This window comes from Gopherus flavomarginatus, chromosome 8, assembly GCF_025201925.1.
Source record: "Gopherus flavomarginatus isolate rGopFla2 chromosome 8, rGopFla2.mat.asm, whole genome shotgun sequence".
Taxonomy (NCBI): Eukaryota; Metazoa; Chordata; order Testudines; family Testudinidae; genus Gopherus; species Gopherus flavomarginatus.
The window spans coordinates 108857409-108877920 of NC_066624.1; the positions used below are offsets into that span (position 1 = coordinate 108857409).

Consider the following 20512-nt stretch of genomic DNA (forward strand, 5'->3'; position numbering starts at 1 on the left):
GGTGTTGTCCATAGCTATTCTCTAGGAATTTTCACAGTACAAAGTGATTTTGTAAAGAAAGTCTAACCAGGATTGCTAGCTATCAATGCCAAGGGCCCCCCCCCCACACACGTATTTGTCTATTGTACTATATAGTATAAGCCTATAAAATCATACCTTCAGGCTGTCCCTTTAAATTGATCATGCATGCAGCACTTTTTATGTGATAAGGCTGCTCTACAGAGGAACTCCCCTCTGGCTGTCTACAGTATTTTTCCAGAAAATCTCCTACTATTGCACTTACACAGATGTTGCAATGGCAGAAGAGCTAAGAGCAAAGGCATTTTTACCACCACACCATTCTATTCCGCTGGTTTGTTTAGGTAATAAAATGGTTAAAAGGTCTATGTGCTTTCTACATTAGGGCTCCCCCATTGCTGTGTGGGAGGTTTCCTGAAAAACACTAGCACAGAAAAAGCTTAAATTAGCAGAGATTGAAATGCACAGCTGACTAGTTCTTATCTACCCAAACTGCAGGCTGCCTGCACATTCTGTCCACTATTCTGATTCAACTTTTAAAGAAAACTGATTTTCCACATTTGTACTTACTTGTTTGCTAATTTTACATCAACAGAGTTAATTAAAAAGATTTCAAAGAAAGAAAAGAAGTTACACCTTAAACAGCTAATGATGCCTCAAAGAATAAACTGGTAAACGTTCAGTTTAAACACATTTCTGCTCCTGTTTTTGGTCATTTGCTTCCCTTGTTTCTAAATACTGAGGATATCTGCATGAAAATAGGACCTCTGCTGATATAACAGTGCCTCTTCTCACTCCTTACTTTAAATTGTAATCCTTTGTTAGGTCATCATAGTTTATTGTTGTGATGATTATGATGCCATGAGACAAGGATTAGGACTTCAATGAGGAATAAGCAGCAGGAGCAGAGGTCCTCTTTTTATGCAAATATCCTTGGTAATGAAATTTAAAACACACCCCACAGAAGAAGAGACATATAAAATCCACCACAATCAGCACAACTATTCCTGAATAGAATGTTAATCAGTTTCCCAGGAGATGTCAGCAGGCCTTTACACTTACTTCATCATCTTCATCCTCCTCTTCATCATCAGACTCAACACTATCATCCAATGGCTCTTCTAGAAAGAAACAAAAGAAAAAATATCAGTGTAAGTGACCAAAAGTGAATTAGTCTGTGTCCACCCCATCAGAAACTCTAGCTATTACCCTCCATCCGGAAAAATTTAGCTTGCCAATATTTATTATGCTAATTCTTTGTGCAGCAGCTCTTGAACTTTGTGCTAGTATTTTGAGAACAGCAACATTTTTAGAATCACCAAAAATCCTCTCTTGGATTCCCTGAAAAAGGCAGAAGCAGAAATACTCAGGAATAGTTACTTACTCATGATTGTACCCAGCTAATTAAATCCACATATTTATAGTATGAGAAGGGGATAGCAGGCACACAAACCAGTAAACAAATAATTTTTGAATGATATAATTTAAAGATGCCCCCAATAGTAAATTAAAAAAAAAAGTCATTATTGGAGAGGCATATTTCAGTGGAGCAAACATACACCACTGTAATGAAAACAATCTAAAATCACAGGCTCTTACTGCGTGTAGATCTTAGCACTCAGAAATGTTGCCCAACAGTCACATATCCCCTTTCAAAATGCCATTTTCACAAACAGAGCAGGAAAACATTTTTCTATATTCTATATCGACAATACCTTAGCCCAGCAATTCTCAGACTAGGGTTTGGGACCCCAAAGTGGGTCAGGACCCCATTTTAATGGGGTTACCAAAGTTGGTGTCAGACTTGCTGGGGACAGGGGCGAAGCCTGAGCTTCTTTGCTTAGGGCCAAAGCCCAAGCCCTGCCACCAGGGTCCAAAGCCAAAGCCCAAAGGCTTCAGCCCTAGGTGATGGAGCTCAGGTTATAATCTCCCAGCCTTGACAAGGGCGGTGGGGCTCGGGCTTTGCTCCCCCAACCCGGGTGGCAGGGCTCAGGCAGGCTCAAACTTCCGTCCTCCCTCCTGGGTTGTGTAGTTATTTTCATTGTCAGGGGTCGCGGTGCAACGAAGTTGTAGAACCTTAGTCAAACACTAACTGCGTGCGATTCTATTTGTTCTTTTCCACACTGTGGCCATGTCTATGCTAGAGAGCTTACAGCAGCACCACTGTATCCATGTAGCTGCATGGTAGCCTCTCTATGTCGACAGGAGAGAGCTCTCCCATTGACATAATTAAACCACCCCCAACAAGCAGTGCTGTCCACAGTGGCATTCTGTCGGTGTAACTTATGTCACTCAGGGGGGTGTTTTTTCACACCCCTGAGCAATGTAAGTTATACCAACAAAAGTGCGAGTGTAGCCATGACCTAAGACAGGAAGATTCATGACCGCCTCTACTCCTTTCCAAAGTACAAGAAGACAACCAAACTAGAATTATTTTTAGTTAGCAGGAAGATGCTTCCTGAATTCACCCTTGTTTGCTATCTTTATTTCTTCTCTCTCCAATCACTTCCCTCCAGCCACAAAGGCCAGAGCATAACTTGTCAATTCCACTTCAGGTTTGGATTGGGGTAAGGAGAGGTCACAGACACCAAGAGCTTCCTTGCCCATCTATGAAGCAAGAGAAGAGCAAGACTGAACCCTGTGCCACTGTACTGCGCTATCAGCTTATTCAAGCATTGTACCTTTGTTTCCAGGAGGACAATGCCCCAGCATAACCATCCAACCTCATACTGCACATGGTCAGAAGGCTTTGGAATTTAGGCCCAAATGTTTCTTTTTGAAACACAAAAGAAATTTTAAAAACACATTTGACACGGAAATCCTCATGTTCCCTATTTGAGCTCTTCCAGTCCATCACACCGTTGTCATTCTTTGTAAGTTCCTAGGAACATATAAAAACATGAGCTTTTTTTATGGCTTTTGTGAAAGATTTACAGCCCAGATAATAGCTGCATCTGTTCCCCTGACCTGAATTGAGCTGTCTGATAATGAATTCAATTTGCCGGATCATCTCGGCGTTTCCTTCCTTGATGAAGCAACGCAGAATTTCTTCCATTCCCTGGATACATTGGAAAACATACATTGGTTAGTCTCTAAGGTGCCACAAGTACTCCTCGTTCTTATTGCTAGGTGAGTGTTTCATGCCACTAGCCCAGCACAGGTCATTTTACTGGCTAAAATCATTGTTTTGTTGGGAAAAGAAAATGCACAGTGAAACTGCTGGGTACAATTATACATATTCCACTCTGTCCATCAACCGCCCAGGGATTAAGGTAATTTGCAACCACACTTGAACACTGAAGCCTCCAGCACACACAATACTCACAGATTTCCACTGGAGCTGCTGCTCTGCTTTCTAAACTCAATACATACTAACTAGTTCATTCAAAACGTATTTCTGGAAAGAAAAAGCATGAAAAGAATTGTGCAGGCTTCAGAGGGAAGAGAGAGGTGATGTGGGGTTGATTTTCATCCTCTCCTTAAACCCACCTCATCCCTTTTTGCAACCATGGGCTCTGTTTTGTGTCTCTAATTTTTAATGTCATTTAATGTCCAGCTTCGCAGGTTGGGTAGCGGCTCACAGATTGGGTAGGGCAAGGCAAAATTGTGCCTGCAAATTATGGATGCAAAGAGAGAAAAGGCCCTAAACCAGTCATTAGGAATGAAAGTGGCTCAGCTCCCCTACCAGCTTTCTTTGCCATCAGAGGGCTGGTCTACACTGGGGGGAGGTATCGATCTAAGATACGCAACTTCAGCTATGTGAATAGCGTAGCTGAAGTCGAAGTATCTTAGATAGATTTACCTCAGGGCGCGGAATCGACATCTGCAGCTCCCCCATCGACTCCGCCACTGCCGCTCGCTCTGGTGGAGTTCCGGAGTCGACGGAAGCGCGCTCGGGGATCGATATATTGCATCTAGATGAGACGCAATATATCGATCCTCGAAAAATTGATCGCTACCCGCCGATACAGCGGGTAGTCTGGACGTATGCAGAGACCCCACTCCTTGCTTCTCTCCTCTATTACTGCACTAAGACACCCCAAATGCTCTCCTTGGCTTCACCTAAACTAGGACAAAAAGGTGTGATGTTAGAAGGTGTTAGCTAATACTTTCTAAGGCCAGGTCTACACTACAGACCTATATCGGTATAACTATGTTACCCAGGGATGTGAAAAATCCACACTGAAGTGATGCAGTTACACCAACCTAACCCTGTGGCTACAGCACAACGGCAGAGCTTCTCTAGCCAGCACAGCTACCATGCAGACGGGAGAAGCGCTCCCGTCAGGGTCTTAGCATCTTCACTAAAGCGCTACAAGAGATACAGCTGCACCGTTACAACTGCACTGTTGTAGCACTGTACATGAAGAGAAAATCTAACACTTGAAAAGTCTGCCTTCAATACAAGTTAAACCTGTCATGTTAAAGCCTTGAGGCAGCCTACAGGTTAACATGATCAGCTTAGCATGTGTTAAAAGCTACACCATCTTGTCTACGTTTGCTTTTTCAAACATGTTAGTTGGATCGTGTTAGCTAACATGTTCTACAATAACACCTTTAAATCCTAATTTAGACAAAACCCTTGAAATCCAAGGCCCTGTCCCTTCCTCGTTAGTTGGATAGCACAATGGGTAGAAGACAAGGGAACTGCTAACCCCACCGTATATGTGAATACATGGGAGACACCCACACCCATAAATTGTGTGTATTAAAGGAGAGATTTTCAAAGGTACAAAAAGCAGTTAGGGGGCAAACTCCTACTGATTCTGAAAAATCAACCCCAAGTTGTCCTTTAAAATAGATCGCCAGTACAGGCTATTCCTTAGGAATCTTGCAGATGCAGGGAAGTGGCCTCTCATCCTAATTACTATGAGTATTATTTAATGAGGTATCACCTTCCCCATCGAATGCTGGAAGAGCCTATGATGAACAGCTATTTTTAATCCACACATTTAAACACGAAAAAGCAGAAAACGGAGTCTTCAGAGATGCCTTTTGACTAGACACAGTAAGATAAGAATGACAGGAAAGGAGACATGATGCCTAGGTTTACATTTAAATTGATTTCACATAATAAAACAGACAATGTGAGTAAGCACAAATTAGACCAGATACAAGCCTCTCCCTGCTGGCTTGCCATGGTGCATTGTTATCTCCTTCAAAATATAGTGCCAGCTCTGCAGGAGACCATTCATCATCTCAATTCCTTCATCACCACCAGCTACAGGGATGGCAAATTCCCTCTTTCAGAACATCCAGCAGTTCCATTTTGACTGCAATTTCTCACAGGCCCCTTTGTAATGGATGGAGTGCATCAGCCTGGACCACACAGCTTTGTAGTAGTCAATAGGAAACAATGATCCAAATTCAGCTTCGGTGTAAGTGGATACAACTCCACTGACTTCAGTCACATCAGACCGGCTTGCATCAAGGTGGAATTTGGCCCAATAGCGCCCCAAAATAAAAGGACATACTCTGTGACACAGCCCAGAGAATAATGGGATATTTAACATTACCTACAGTTACTTAAATGAAATAACATATGGGGAGGGAAGGGGTTGCAGAAGTTAAATGAGAACTCCAAATAAGCATTTATAGCATGGTATGAAGTGTGGGTGTAAGAAAAATGATTATGTAGATATGTTACTTCCTTAATCAATTTCTTCTGATTTCTTTTCTCTGTATAATCCAATGTTCCTTACCATTGCTCTGGCTTCTTCTCGTATGGAAGGGACAGCAAGAATGCTGTACAGCGCTCCATTCACATATGGCTGTATCTGAGAAGGAAGAAAACGTGCCAATGGTAAGTCCATTTTTAATTACTCCATCTCCTGAATCCTACCCAACTGCCAACAGGCGAAGCGTAGGTGGAAAGGAGCAAATTACTGAGCCACACGCATGGAATCTGATGCCTGCAGCCCACTCACACAAGTCTCCCTGCTTTGGATAATGCCACTTGGTGATGGTGAACTTTTAGGAAGGTGATCAGAAGGCCAGCTGGTAATTAGGAGCTCTGTGGGGGGGCCAAGTTTAGCTACATGTGGATTCCACAGATTTCTGCACTCTCTGCATCTCTTGAAAAATATAAGCAATGTGGCTCATGTAGATTTAGACCAAGAATGCAACAAATATGTGAAGGTCCTAAACACCACTCTTGGCAAGACTTGTTAATTCTGTTTACTGTCATGGCAGTATTAGCTAACTTTAAGGAAAAGTAAGCTAAGCTAAAGTCATATCTCAAACTTGTTGAGACAAGAGGTGACCCAGAAGATCCCAGAGGTCTCTTCTTCAGCCCTATCACTTGCTTTTGTTAGAAGGATTTTTGTAGGTAGGTCCAGAAAGTGCAAGTATATGCAGCGAACTACCTACTGTGAACCAAAGTTGTCTCTCATGGTGAAGAGGGTTGGGTCCCACTGTTCTACGCATCGACTTTAAAAACCCATGAGGAATCTCTTTGCACAGGACAGATTGTCAATAATTATAACATAGTATATCTAGATCTCCCCAATCCCCAAGATTTGTGACTACTAGTTTGAGTTCTATAAACTTCAGAAAACTCTCCAGTCATCTAAGGGCCTCATCCCACTGACATTGACTTCAATGGCAAAATGACTGTTGCAGTGGTCCCCAACCTTTTTCATCTGGCGGGCGCTGGACGACGAGCCACCGAGGACCGTAGCATCTGCCAAAATGCTGCCAGGAAGCAGCGACATCAATAGGCATCGCGGCCAAAATGCTGCCAACAAGCTGCGTCATCCAGAGGCATCGCTGCCGAAATGCCGTAAAAAATCAGCAGCATTTCAGCAGCGACACCTCTGGATGACGCTGCTTATCAGTCTCATTTCAGTGGATGCTTGTCCGCCGGACAGTACACAGGCACACTTAAATATCCCGGGCACCGTGTTGGGGACCACTGGTCTATTAACTTAAATGGTGCAGGACTGGGCCGTAAGTGGACATCACCATGCAGTGTACAAACCACCTTCAAATTCACACTGGTCACAAAAACAAGGCTAACAATACAGTCCAACAAAAGCCTCCCAACATGAATCTTAATTAAAATAAAGTAGTACAGAGAGGCGCTGAGCCACATCACACTGTGACTTTTTATAAAACACACAAGTTGCTCAGGGAAATTGTCTCTACTTTCAATTTCAATAAGGTAAAAAAAATAAAAAGATGTTTAAATGCAGAATGGGAAATAAAACTGTTGGCCCAGCCACTGGTGTTCATCAAAGGTTCCAAGCCATTTTCCATGAGTGTCAGGGACTGAGCCCTGATGTCCTGGCCAAAATTCCTACTCTGATAAATGACATTCTGCCTTCCCACACTTCCTTTACAATTCACACTGAAGGCAAATGCTGTATCCACTTTCGCCTGCCCTGAACTGCTGTGTTGTCTTGCTGTGTGCAATTAACCAGAGATCTCAGTGCACCCCAGAGGTGGATGAAGTAATGATGTAGAACAAGGGGTGGTATATAATGGGACCCTTTGAGATGAAAGGTACTAGATAAAAGTAAGCTATTGTTATTAGCATTCTGTCCCCAGGGTTGCATGATGTGGCAACTGTCACGTACGTGTTTCTGGGAAAAGAAAAGGAACTGAGATCATGAAGGCATAAAATGGCAGCCCACACGAAGCAGCAGATGGAGAGATATTAGGAGCTGAATGCTAAGGGCCATCCACTATTTTTATAGTATTATTTTTTAAAAAAGAAAAATACTGGTGGAGATGACTTGTTTGCACCTGATGCTTTGCATATGGTCTGCATTGCAACTAGTTTTGTATCTCCTGATGTAGTAAGGCTTGGAAAGATTTGGTTTTAGATTACTTTATAATAACCCCAGGAACCTACAGTCTGGAATGCGATAACCATACTGCTACCAAACATTCGTTTTCAAATTACCAATCATACGGTTGAAGAGAGACAACAAAATCTCTAGGGAAAATACCCCACAGCATTCACTGAGCCCAGATGAGTTTACAGGACGGTGAACTTTACTGAAATTCCATGTGATTTACTGCCACAAATAGCAAAGAACCAAGCAAAACAGAACTTTTTTTTTTTTAAATCATCAGCTTTACCCTTCCCTTGCCCAAACAGAGGAATATCTGCTGTACAAGTACCTCATGGTTCTCATGGCCAAGGAGATCAGAGAGAACTTTGAGCACATGGTTTGCAACTTTCACACACATTTTCTTTCCTGCAGAGGCATAATTTTTTTTTGAATACAGAAAAGGAAATTAAAAGAACCAAACACTTCTTTCTTTCCTAAAAATTAATACAATGCAATATGCCATGGACTAAATTCTGCTCTCAGAATAACTACTGAAATCAATGGAGTTACTCTGGTTTTAGACAGGTCCGTGTACTAAAACATTTACTTTCAAAGTCTGAGGCCATGACTACACTGGCGCTTTACAGAGCTGCAACTTTTGCGCTCAGGGGTGTGAAAAAACACCCCCCTGAGCACTGCAAGATACAGCGCTGTAAAGCCTCAGTGTAATCAGTGCCGCAGCGCTGGCAGCATGGCTCCCAGCGCTGCAAGCTACACCCGTAGAGGATATGGTTTACGTGCAGCGCTGGGAGAGCTCTCTCCCAGCGCTGGCGCTGCGACCACACTCACACTTCAAAGTGCTGCCGCAGCGCTGCCCCGGCAGCGCTTTGAAGTTTCAAGTGCAGCCATACCCTGAGACATTGATCCCACAACAGTTTAACAAAGATGTCACTTTGATGATGCCAATTGAGGGCTACTGTGGACTTGTCTGGGTTTAACTCCACTCCCCCCTTTTTTTTTTTTAATTAAAATCTTTTAAGATTGCAAACTCCTTGTGTCACAAACTGTATCATCATGTTATCATGGGGATCTCTGTGCCGTAAGAGGACTGTTGAACGCTATGAGTCCCATTCTGCAAGGTGAGGATTGAGCTGTATAGCATTACTGAATAGTTCAATTCTAACTGGCTTTTATAAACAGGCATATTGTTTGCTTCAGCCAGTCAGAAATCAGGTAACTCACACTAGCCCTGTAGCAGGCAGACTGTTTTTGCTTGAAACACTCCACTCTATTAGGTCATAAACATGCTGGGAAGGGGTTAAATGAGTTTTGCTGACTCAGTGAGGTGGGTGGCTCCTTACATCACCCTATATAAAGGAAAGTGGGAGTGGCTCTCTACAGAGAGGACCCAGGTGTAGATAGAGCAGTTCTGAGGGGAAAAACCTGAGGTACAGACAAGCCAGGGGAGAACTGAGCTGAACACTAATTTAATTTCTTTGGTAACAAAGCCAAACTCCAGAGAGAAGGCGAGTTTTGACTCCTCACAAGGAGTGGATTTTGTTTTGTTTCAGAGCAGGTTGGAAGAGATACCTGAGCAAAAGGACCATTTATGGTGCTCAGATTCTACAGTGGTGGGGGCCATCTAACACAGATAAATCTTGATAAAAACAGACAAAGCAAAATCACTTGAAAGACCTCAATAATTTCAGTATGGAAGGTTCAAGGTCAAGGGTTTTCCCACCCATTTCCCAGCAGAAAATCACATCTGTAACTGTAAGAGACCTGAACTCCTGAGACAAAGATTCATGAGCAAGGCGACAGAATATTCCAGCGTGTAATCTGAGAGGCAATCCGTATCCTTTAGAACATCTACCAGCCAAAAAATGAGCCCGTCATTGATCATAGCCGTCTGCAAGGCACGTCTAGGATATAAAACAAATACATTTTATACTGGATATATTTATTTCAAATAAGAGTGCAGTAAAACACTTCTCCTCCTATTTCCTACATGTTGGCCCTCCAACAAAGAGTGTAAATTATACTTTTTGGCCCAGGTAGAGAAACTAGAGCATTAATAAAACCCAAAGAAGTGAAGAGAGAGACATCTGTAGGGTGCGACGACTTAGGCTATGGCTACACTAGAGAGTTTGTAGCTGCACTGCTGTAAGCTCTCTAGTGTAGTTGTGTCATGGAGTGTGGGGGAGTCAGGGCCATGCACCCCTCATTTCCTGTGATTCACCGTGACTCTCAGCCAGCAAAACTGAAGGCTTATTAGACAACAGGAACACAGTCCCAAGCAGGGCTTGTAGGTATAACCAGGACCCCCCAGCCAAGTCTCTCTGGGGGACAAGGATCTCAGACCCCAGACTTGGGGTTCCCTGCCTCTTCCCAACCAGCCCAAAACTGAAACCAAAAACCCCTCCAGCAGGCTCTCTCCCCCCTCCCTTTATCCAGTTTCCCAGGCAAAGGTGTCAACTGGCCCCACCCCGCCTCCTGGCTCAGGTTACAGACTCAGGTACCGTCCCTCACCTAAAGTCATCCCCTGCTCTCCCATCCCCCTTGCAGACAGTCCTAGGGCTTGGCTACACTGGAGAGTTGCAGCGCTGTAAACCCACCACCAGCACTGCAACTTACTCACCGTCCACACTTGGAAGGCACATACAGCGCTGCATCTCCCTGGCTGCAGCGCTGGTTGTACTCGTGCTCTGCCTCGGGTATAAGGATTGCAGCGCTGGTGATGCAGCGCTGCTCCTTAAGTGTGGCCACCAAAAGCGCTGTAATTGGCCTCCGGGGTATTCGGAGGTATCCCAGAATGCCTGTTCAGCCACTCTGCTCATCAGTTCGCATTCTACTGCCCTGCCCTCAGGTGACCCGCCCTTTAAATGCCCCAGGAATTTTAAAAATCCCCTTCCTGTTTGCTCAGCCAGGTGTGGAGTGCAATCAATCAGTGAATCTTTCCAGGTGACCATGCCTCCATGCGCCAAACGAGCCCCAGCATGGAGCAATGGCGAGTTGATGGACCTCATCAGTGTTTGGGGGGAGGAAGCTATGCAGTCCCAGCTGCGCTCCAGCCGTAGGAATTACAATATCTATGAGCAGATCTCAAGGGCCATGCTGGAACGGGGCCATGACCGGGACGCGGTGCAGTGCAGGGTTAAAGTAAAGGAGCTGCAGAGTGCCTACTGCAAAGCCCGCGAGGGAAACTGCCGCTCAGGTGCTGCCCCCACGATCTGCCGTTTTTACAAGGAGCTGGACGCGATACATGGAGGTGACCCCACTGCCAATCCGAGGACCACGATGGACAGTTCAGAGCGGGGAGAGGAGAGGGCGGTGGAGGGGGGGAGGAAACCGACAGTGAGGGTACTGGGGTGAGAGGAAACACCACGGAGTCCCAGAGGCATGCAGCCAGGAGCTCTTCTCAAGCCAGGAGGAAGGTAGCCAGTCGCAGCAGCTGGAACTTGGTGAAGGAGAAGCAGAGGAGCGGGTTCCCGGTAAGCTTTTATTTTCAGGATGGAAATGTTTCGGGAGAGGAGGTGGGATTAGGGCTGTATGCATGCATGCCTAGATGTGGAATAGCCCATTGACGTGGTCTACCACGTCGCAGTAATCGGCCTCAGTAATCTCTTCAAAAGTTTCTGCCAGAGCGTGGGCAATGTGCTTGCACAAGTTTATAGGGAGAGCCACTGTGGTCCTTGTCCTAGTCAGGCTAACACGTCCACGCCACTGTGCCGCGAGGGGTGGGGGGACCATTCCTGCACACAGGCAAGCTGCATAGGGGCCAGGGCAGAATCCGCATTGCTGTAGAAGACCCTACCGCTCTTCCCAGGTGACCTGCAGCAGCGAGATATCTTCCAGGATTAACTCCTGTGGAAAATGTTGGGATAGTATTCAGTGTAGGTCCCCCTGCAGCAGTTTGCTTTCCCCAACGCAATGAAACCCTAGTACAGCCCTGACCAATCAGTTCCCCTTCCCAGGTGACCCACAGCAGCGAGATATCTTCCAGGATTAATTAACTCCTGCACTCATTCCCCGTTACTCACCATTTCTTCGCTGTTGTGTGTTCTCTGTGCTCTTGTTGGTATGTGGAAAGTATGCTAAAGTGAGACTGTAAACTCTTTCACTGTGATTATACACAATGCTGCCTCTCTGTTAAATGTTTCAATTTTTGTCTTTCTAATAACAGTGTCCTTGAATACCCCACTGGCTGGATCAGAGACTGCTGAAAGGCTACACAACCTGAGAAAGAAGCCACGGAAAAGCAAAGAAGATATGGTGAAAGCAGTTATGAATCAGTCTGCCAGAGAGAGTAAAAAACTCCAGGACTGGAGGGAAAAAATGCAGTACTGGAGGGAAAGAGAAAGCAGTAGAAAGGCAGTAGCTTAGAAGAAAAGCACAAAGCAGCTGATAAGCATCCTGGCGTGCCAAACGGACTGTATCCGGTCACTCGTAGCCATGCAGGCAGAGCACTACCGTTCAGCCCCACCAGTCCCAAAGCTCTTTCCCTTGTGCCCCAAAGTCAGCTCAAAACCCCCTTCTCCAGCATCCAGGTTATTACCACCAGCAGCTGCCCCCAACACCTGTATGTTCACCTACCAGCCCTGAGAACTACGACCCTTACCCTCTGCACTCAACCCCCATCACCATGTAGCATTTTCATCCTGAAGTGCAGCAGTCATTGCACAGCAAGCACTCCAGACAGGACATATTCAAACTTCTGACTGTACAGTTCACCACCCCACCCTCCTGCCCTTTTAGTTATTTTCTTTTCAATAAATGAATTCATGGCTTTCAAAACAGTTTTCTTTATTGCAGAAAGTGTAAGATACCGTAGCCCGGGGAAAAAAAAAGACACTGCTAATCACTGTAACCACTGTACTTCACTCCCGTGCAAGGCACCAAACATTACTGTTGGCTTTCAGCCTCAAATTCCTCCCTCAAGGCATCCCTAATCCTTGTAGCCCTGTGCTGGGCCTCTCTAGTAGCCCTGCTCTCTGGCTATGCAAATTCAGCCTCCAGGCATTGAACCTCGGAGGTCCATTCCTGAGTGAATGTTTCACCCTTCCCTTCACAAATATTATGGAGGGCACAGCACGCGGATATAACCGCAGGGATGCTTTCCCCCAAGTCTAGCTTCCCATAAAGAGAATGCCAGCGCCCTTTTAAACGGCCAAAAGCGCACTCCACAGTCATTCTGCACCGGCTCAGCCTGTAGTTGAACCGGTCCTTGCTCCTGTCAAGGTTCCCTGTGTACAGTTTCATGAGCCACGGCATTAACGGGTAAGCGAGGTCTCCAAGGATCACAATGGGCATTTCGACGTCCCCTACTGTGATCTTCTGGTCTGGGAAAAAAGTCTCGGCCTGCAGCTTCCTGAACAGGCCACTGTTCCGAAAGATGCGTGCATCATGCACCTTTCCAGGCCAGCCTGTGTAAATGTCAATGAAACGCCCACGGTGATCCACAAGAGCCTGGAGAACCATAGAGAAATACTCCTTCCGATTAATGTACTCGGATGCTAGGTGTGGTGGTGCCAGAATAAGAATATGCATCCCATCTATCACGCCTCCACAGTTAGGGAAACCCATTTGTGCAAAGCCATCCACAATGTCCTGCACATTCCCCAGAGTCACGGTTCTTCTTAGGAGGATGCGATTAATGGCCCTGCAAACTTGCATCAACACAATTCCAACAGTCGACTTTCCCACTCCAAACTGGTTTGCGACCGACCGGTAGCTGTCTGGAGTTGCCAGCTTCCAGACTGCAGCAGCCACCCACTTCTCCACTGACAGGGCAGCTCTCAATCTCGTGTCCTTGCACCGCAGGGTGGGGGCGAGCTTCTCACACAGTCCCATGAAAGTGGCTTTTCTCATCCGAAAGCTCTGCAGCCACTGCTCGTCATCCCAGACTTGCAGGACGATGTGATCCCATCACTCAGTGCTTGTTTCCTGAGCCCAAAAGCGGCATTCCACGGTGCTGAGCATTTCCGTTAATGCCAAAAGCATTTTAGTGTCATAGGCGTCAGGCAAATCGATATCATCATCAGACTCCTCACTGTCACTTTGGAGCTGAAGGAATAGCTCAACTGCCAACCGTGATGTGCTGGCGACACTCATCAGCAAAGTCCTCAGCAGCTCGGGCTCCATTTCCCACAGAAATCGTGCTGCACAGAAACCGTTGAGAGACTCACAATGGCGCCAAACGTGGACGGAAAAATGTGAAGCAATGCACCACTGGGCGTTGGGACAGGAAGCGGAATGACCTGCACCCTTCCGTCCCCTTCCCACAACCCATGGCACCAAAATGGGACGAGGTGCTCTGTGGGATAGCTGCCCACAATGCACCACTCCCAACAGCGCTGCAAATGCTGCGAATGTGGCCACACTGCAGCGCTGGTAGCTGTCAGTGTGGCCACACTGCAGCGCTTTTCCTACACAGCTGTATGAAGACAGCTGTAATTCCCAGCGCTGCACAACTGCAAGTGTAGCCAAGCCCCTAGTAAAACTAAACTGATATTCCCAGGTCAATCCACCCAGCTCCCTACTGCGTCACAAGTTGCTGTAAACCAACAGCAGAGAGCTCTCCTGTTGACTTAATCAAGCCATCCAAACAAGCAGCTGTAGCTATGTCTGTGGGAGAAGATGCAAGGAAAGCTGGTCCTCGCCCCCATTCTCACCCCCAATTTAGCAAATATTATCTTTGCTTAATCTTATTTGCTCTTTTCCCTGGAAAGACTCTTGGTTCATTTAACTCTCTTCTCACACATAGTTACCCCCTATACAATACCACACTGAATATTTGAAGGTTCTGCTAACTACAAGGGTGTCTGTTTCCTGATAAAGCAAGACATTCACCAGAAATGCAAACCAGGATGCAGAATTCTGCAGAAGTCCGCAGAAGAGAAGAATGGGGGTGGGGGAAAAGGATTTGATAGCTGCAGTTCTCAGTGGTACCAGATGACAGAACAAGGAGTAATGGTCTCAAGTTGCAGTGGGGGAGATTTAGGTTGGATATTAGGAACGACTTTTTCACTAGCAGGGTGGTAAAGCACTGGAATGGGTTCCCTAGGGAGGTGGTGGAATCTCCTTCCTTAGAGGTTTTTAAGGTCAGGATTGACAAAGCCCTGGCTGGGATGATTTAGTTGGGGAATGGTCCTGCTTTGAGCAGCAGATTGGACTAGATGACCTCCTGAGATCCCTTCCAACTCTCATATACTATGATTGTATGATTCTGTGAGCTCCTTTTACCTGGTGTCTGAGCCTGGATTACTACAAGATGCTGTTTCACTGGTGGAAACGTAGTGCTGAAGAGCTCATTACCTCCATTTTATCTAATGTCCATGGCACTTTAAGTCTAATTCACAGGTTGACCAAAAATAATCTTCAATGAACAAAAAATATGTACTCCTATTATTATTAAAAGGCCAGGCAATTAATCCAGATAGCCAGCCAGCCCCACCCACCGAGAAGCTTGCTGCAATCATGGATTGCCAAGTGGGTTTGTGGCATGGACTGGAGCAGTACCTGGGGAACATGTGATACAAAGAAAAATGCCTTCATATAGGGTATCTGTAGCAGTCCTTCCACAAGATTAAATACGAGTGTTAAAATTATATCATTTTAAATTCTCTGCAGCTATTGCACCATAACGCGCTTAAAGCCAAAAGAATACTTCATAAATTCCCCTGTATTCTTCATAACTGCATTTACAGAAAGCTCTTTTTCTCTAAGAATGGCATCTGATTTTTTTTTCCTGGCTGGGATTCCAAGCAGCATGGTACGGGAAACAATTTGCCTGATACCAGAAAATCTAGAATGAAAGGAAATGTGTTTAGTCTCATCTTGCCCATTTCTGGGGTCCAGTGTAGGAGCTCTCCCTTATGGTACATTCAAATGTTTTTCTCAGTCAACTTTTAAATGAGACAAATGTAACAAACAAAAATAAACCCAAATCTTCAAAGGCAAACTTCTAATCCTGATTTAAAAGAGATCCTGAACATCTCTTGTAATTCTGCAAGATTGATTCCTTGCTGCTCTTCTGAGGGAGTGTGACTGACTCAGGAGGGTGTGACAACATCTACCTTCCTCCAGTCCCATGAGAAATTCACTGCAGGAGGCACTGGCAGCACATTTTCTGAGGTAGAGGTGCTATCATAAAAGCCAAAGGAGAGACAGTGTCTGAATGGATGGCTCCAGACTCAAACGTCGAGGATGAAAACTAGCTAATTCTATGCAGAGAGGGCAAACCCTTACGCCTCCTTTTGCAGATAACTGAATGAGAACTCAGTTTTTCTTGTCCCTGTATAGATTTTTGGGACTTTCAGGATAAGGGAGCTGTCCTGATATAGTTTTAGTGAGGTTGTGCAATTAAAAATACATATTAAAATGCACAGACATTAATGTGCATAAATTCACTTGAGTCTAACAATTGCTAAGAAATCAGACTAATTCTGCCTGCAGAGTTGGATCCTCCTCAAGTTATCAATGGCACTTCTTTCATCAGCCACAGTGGGTTCTGATGATTGTTGTACAAAAATCAAGTGCTCTTCTTTCCTCCCTGAACAGAGCCTGCCTAGTCTGCATTTCCCTTCCTGCTGTCACCACTGCCTGCTGAGCTGTCGTCACCTGAGGCTGAATTTCTGCAAAGCCCCCAAAACATTCTCTCGTGTAAGGGAATCCTTGTCTTCAGCTTTCAGCCTTTCCTCCAGCACTCGCAGCAACTTTGGGTTCTGGGAAAGGTAGAGCCGACCTGGTGCAAACAATGATGAAAGAATAGATAGTGAGATATCAGCCCACGAAAGAGAGCATCCCTCCCCTTCTGCAAAAAAAGATGGCTTGAGCCAACTTTCTCTCTCTAACAAGGCAGTAGAAACCCACAATCTGCACAAAACACTTCACTTTTAAGATGGCTTCCACTCATTTGGGGCAACTGTAGCAGTTTACCAAGCTACTAATTTGGCCGTACTAGCCGGACCTCACTACCTCTCATTCAACCATGTACTTTCTACCATATTGCTCAGGACAATCTGACGCTTACGTTTTGGGGCCTAAGGGTACGTCCAGACTACCCGCCGTATCAGTGGGTAGCGATCGATATATCGATCCCCGAACGCGCTCCCCGTCGACTCCAGAACTCCACCAGAGCGAGCGGTGGTAGCAGAGTTGATGGGGAAGCCGCGGCCGTCAATCCCGCGCTGTGAGGACAGGAGGTCAGTTGGAATAAGATACATCCACTTCAGCTACGCTATTCCCATAGCTGAAGTTGCATATCTTACATCGACACTCTCCTCCCGCCCAGTGTAGACCAGGCCTAAGAAAGTTAAGTGTCCAGCTCCTATTGACTTTTAATGGCGGTTGGGTACCTAGCTCTAATAGACCCCTTTGAAAATCTCAGTCCGAGAGACCAAGGTTTGGAGCAAAGCTCCATCACAGTTTAGTGTGCAACTAACCGGGGAGCAGTGATGCACAGAGGTTCATCAAGGTAGAGAAGGGGAGGATACAGTACCAGATACAACAATCTGCTGTATCATTACTAGCACACAACCCAGTGGCTGGGACTCTCTGCAATAGTCTTTGATCACTGGGTGGTTTTTTTGGGTAGCTGTTTTCAATGTGCATTTTCAGAACATTAATGATGCAAGATGGGAACAGTTACAGGTTTGGTTCTACAACATGCACAACTACTGTGGTTGAAGAGCACATTTCACTGCCCATGAAGGGACTGAAGACATAACAACGATAATGTATAGTGTGGAAATTAGAAAACCTATTGTTAACTGCCTGCAGAGACCATGGGAGGCAAGGTGCATAGGCTGGGGAAGACAGTGCCTTCCCAAACAGCCCAGTGTGGCCCCACCCACACTCCTTCCTGAGCCCCCTCCAGCTCCTGCTTCCCTTCCCCCTTGGCCCCAGCCCAGGCAGTGCTTGGGGGAGAGGGGACTGGAGGCACTGGGGCTGCCTACCAGCCTGGCACTTGAGGGCTGCTCGCATGCCACTGGCCCATCTCCCCAGCACTCAGGGGCCAGGAGGATAGGGCAGGCTGCACATCGCTGGCCCACCCGGTGCTGGGGCGGGGTGGGGCTGGTGGCCACGGGAAAGGGGGCGTTCCGGTGGGCGAAGGAGGCCGGATCCTTGGGTGGAGGGGGTGGGGCTGGGCACAGACTAGCCTCCCCCAGCTGCCAGTTCATCGGTTGCCCATGACAAAGACCACACACTATAAAAGGTGAAACAACAAAAGCTGAAATAAACCGTGGTAACTGTACTGACACTGACAATTCTCCACCTTGGACAAATATTACAAAGGACAATGAATGCCCAGAAGCCGGATGTATTTAAATTTCCACACACAAGGACAATGAAGTACCTATAATGTGCCAAGGTACATAAAGAGCCCAGCCCTTTGCAGTGCATCTCTTACCTTCTGCCAGCGAAGCAAAAGCATTGACAAGCCTCGCCACGTACTGTCGGACCACCTCACTCTTGGAATGTAGCAATTTTAGCACATTTCGCTGCAATAGAAAGCAAACATTTATCAAAATAAATGAAGCTGGAAAATTCTAGCACAGGCTTATGAAATGTTTAAAGGCATTATAAATGACACAAATATAAGAACTGTACAAACAAAAGCATATTAACAAGTTGCCATCTTGACTTAAATCTTCCAGTTGTATGGGTGAAAAAGGTGTGGTAACAAAATAGAACAAGCTTTGATGTGCAGGGTAAAGTCATAATGAAGCAGCACCCTAGAAAAGGAAATTAAGTTAACTAAATTCAAATTAATAAAGTTAGCTGCTTTGAATAAAACAAATATTTTGTAGAGCTTTGTTCATTTCTGACTAAGCAATACTACTACTTGGAATAGGGACATTTGCTGTTTGACAGCTACTAGCATGTTTAGGGGCAAGGGAACCATTAACAAAAAGTTTGAACAGCAGTGCTTGGCTCACAAAGAAACAAATGCAAGACTTGGTTAATTTTAGGTTAATTTTAGGTAATTTTTCCTATACATCACTACTCTTTACAGAAAGTTTCAGATATCAAAAATAGAATTTGATTGTTTTGTTTTTTGGGGGTTTCGTTTTTTGTTTTTTCCTAATTCCTTGATATTCTCATAAGCGAACTAAGGGAATACGGTCTAGATAACATTATAATAAGGTAGGTGAACAATTGGATGAAAAAACATACTCATTGAGTAGTTACCAATGGTTTGCTGTTGAACTGGGAGGACATATCAAGTGTGGTCCCATACAGGTCTGTCCTGGATCTGGTACTATCCAATATTTTCCTTAATGACTTGGATGATGGAATAGAGAATGTACTCATGAAATTTGCAGATGATAAGCTCAGAGGGGTTGCAAGCACTTTTCAGGACATGATCAGAATTCAAAATGATCTTGACAAACTGGAGAATTGGTTTGAAATCAGTAAGGTGAAATTCAATAAAGACAAGTGCAAAGTAAGAGGTTTAGAAACATGACTTATGAGGTAAGGTCGAAAGAACTGGGCATGTTTAGTCTAGAGACGAGAAGACTGAGAGGGGACGCGATAAGTCTTTATATATGTAAAAAGTATAAAGAGGACAGTGATCAATTATTCTCCCTTTCCACCAAGGGTAGGATAAGAAGTAATCAGCTCAGTTTGCAGCAAGGGAGATTTAGGTTAGATATTAGAAAAATCTTTCTAATTATAAGGATAGGTAAGCACAGGAACAGATTACCTAAGAAGGTGATGGAATCCTTCTCCTTGGATGTTTTAAAGAACATTTGACAAACACCAGCCAGGGATGGTCCAGGTATACTTCTCATGTCTCAGCATGAGGGTGGGGAGGACATGGACTAGATCAGTGGTTCTCAACCTTTCCAGACTACTGTACGCCTTTCAGGAGTCTGATCTGTCTTGCGTACCCCAAGTTTCACCTCTCTAAAAAACTACTTGCTTACAAAATCAGACACAAAAATACAGAAGTGCTATTACTGAAAAATTGCTTACTTTCTCATTTTACCGTATAATTATAAAATAAATCAAAAGGTACATAAATATTGTAGTTACATTTCAGCCTATAATATACAGCACAGTATAAAACAAGTCACCGTCTACGAAATTTTAGTTTGTACTGACTTCCCCAGTGCTTTTTATGCAGCCTATTGTAAAACTAGGCAAATATCTAGATGAGCTGATGTACCCCCTGGAAGACCTCAGCATACCCCCTAGAGTACGCATCCCCCTGGTTGAGAACCACTGGATTAGATGACCTCTTGATGTCCCTTCCAACACTACATTTCTATGATTTCTAGGGTACCTGTAGAGGCAACAAATGCACCCTGATGAGAACAGGCTTACATCTTGAAAATTAGACCCATAGCATCAAAGAGATAAAGAATGAAACTGCTATTCTGGATAAAATTAACTATTATCAATAAATATAAAAGTAATGACTTTGTTAATGGCTACAGCTGGATTATCAATCACTGAGGACCCCTTCCAATTAATATGCAGGCTAGAGCATTCTGCAAAAGAGAAGTTATAAGTGCTGAATTTACTGAAATGTGCTTTAAAAATGTGATTGCAGGTGCTGCATAAAAGAATATATTGTATGTACATTGTAAGAACAAAATCCTAGTTTAATTCTTATTCTGGGTCACAAGAGAAATGAATTTAGTGATCCTCTTACAATCCATAATTTACTCAAAAAAGATTTATCGAGTGAGTCATTCTCCTGTGAC

General features: G+C 44.9%; 1 protein-coding gene across 6 annotated transcripts in view; it reads right to left on the minus strand.

Moving 5' to 3' along the window:
• The window catches only part of ARMC9 (armadillo repeat containing 9), a 137321-nt gene that overhangs the window by 58198 nt on the left and 58611 nt on the right, over positions 1-20512 (minus strand). For all 6 annotated transcript variants that reach the window (XM_050963799.1, XM_050963801.1, XM_050963802.1 and 3 more), the window contains 7 exons: positions 18208-18298; positions 16416-16539; positions 9579-9718; positions 8146-8222; positions 5721-5795; positions 2986-3076; positions 1081-1139 (listed from right to left, as the gene is read on the minus strand). In XM_050963799.1, coding sequence (XP_050819756.1) covers positions 1081-1139; positions 2986-3076; positions 5721-5795; positions 8146-8222; positions 9579-9718; positions 16416-16539; positions 18208-18298 — 657 coding nt within the window. The remainder of the gene's footprint in view (positions 1-1080; positions 1140-2985; positions 3077-5720; positions 5796-8145; positions 8223-9578; positions 9719-16415; positions 16540-18207; positions 18299-20512) is intronic.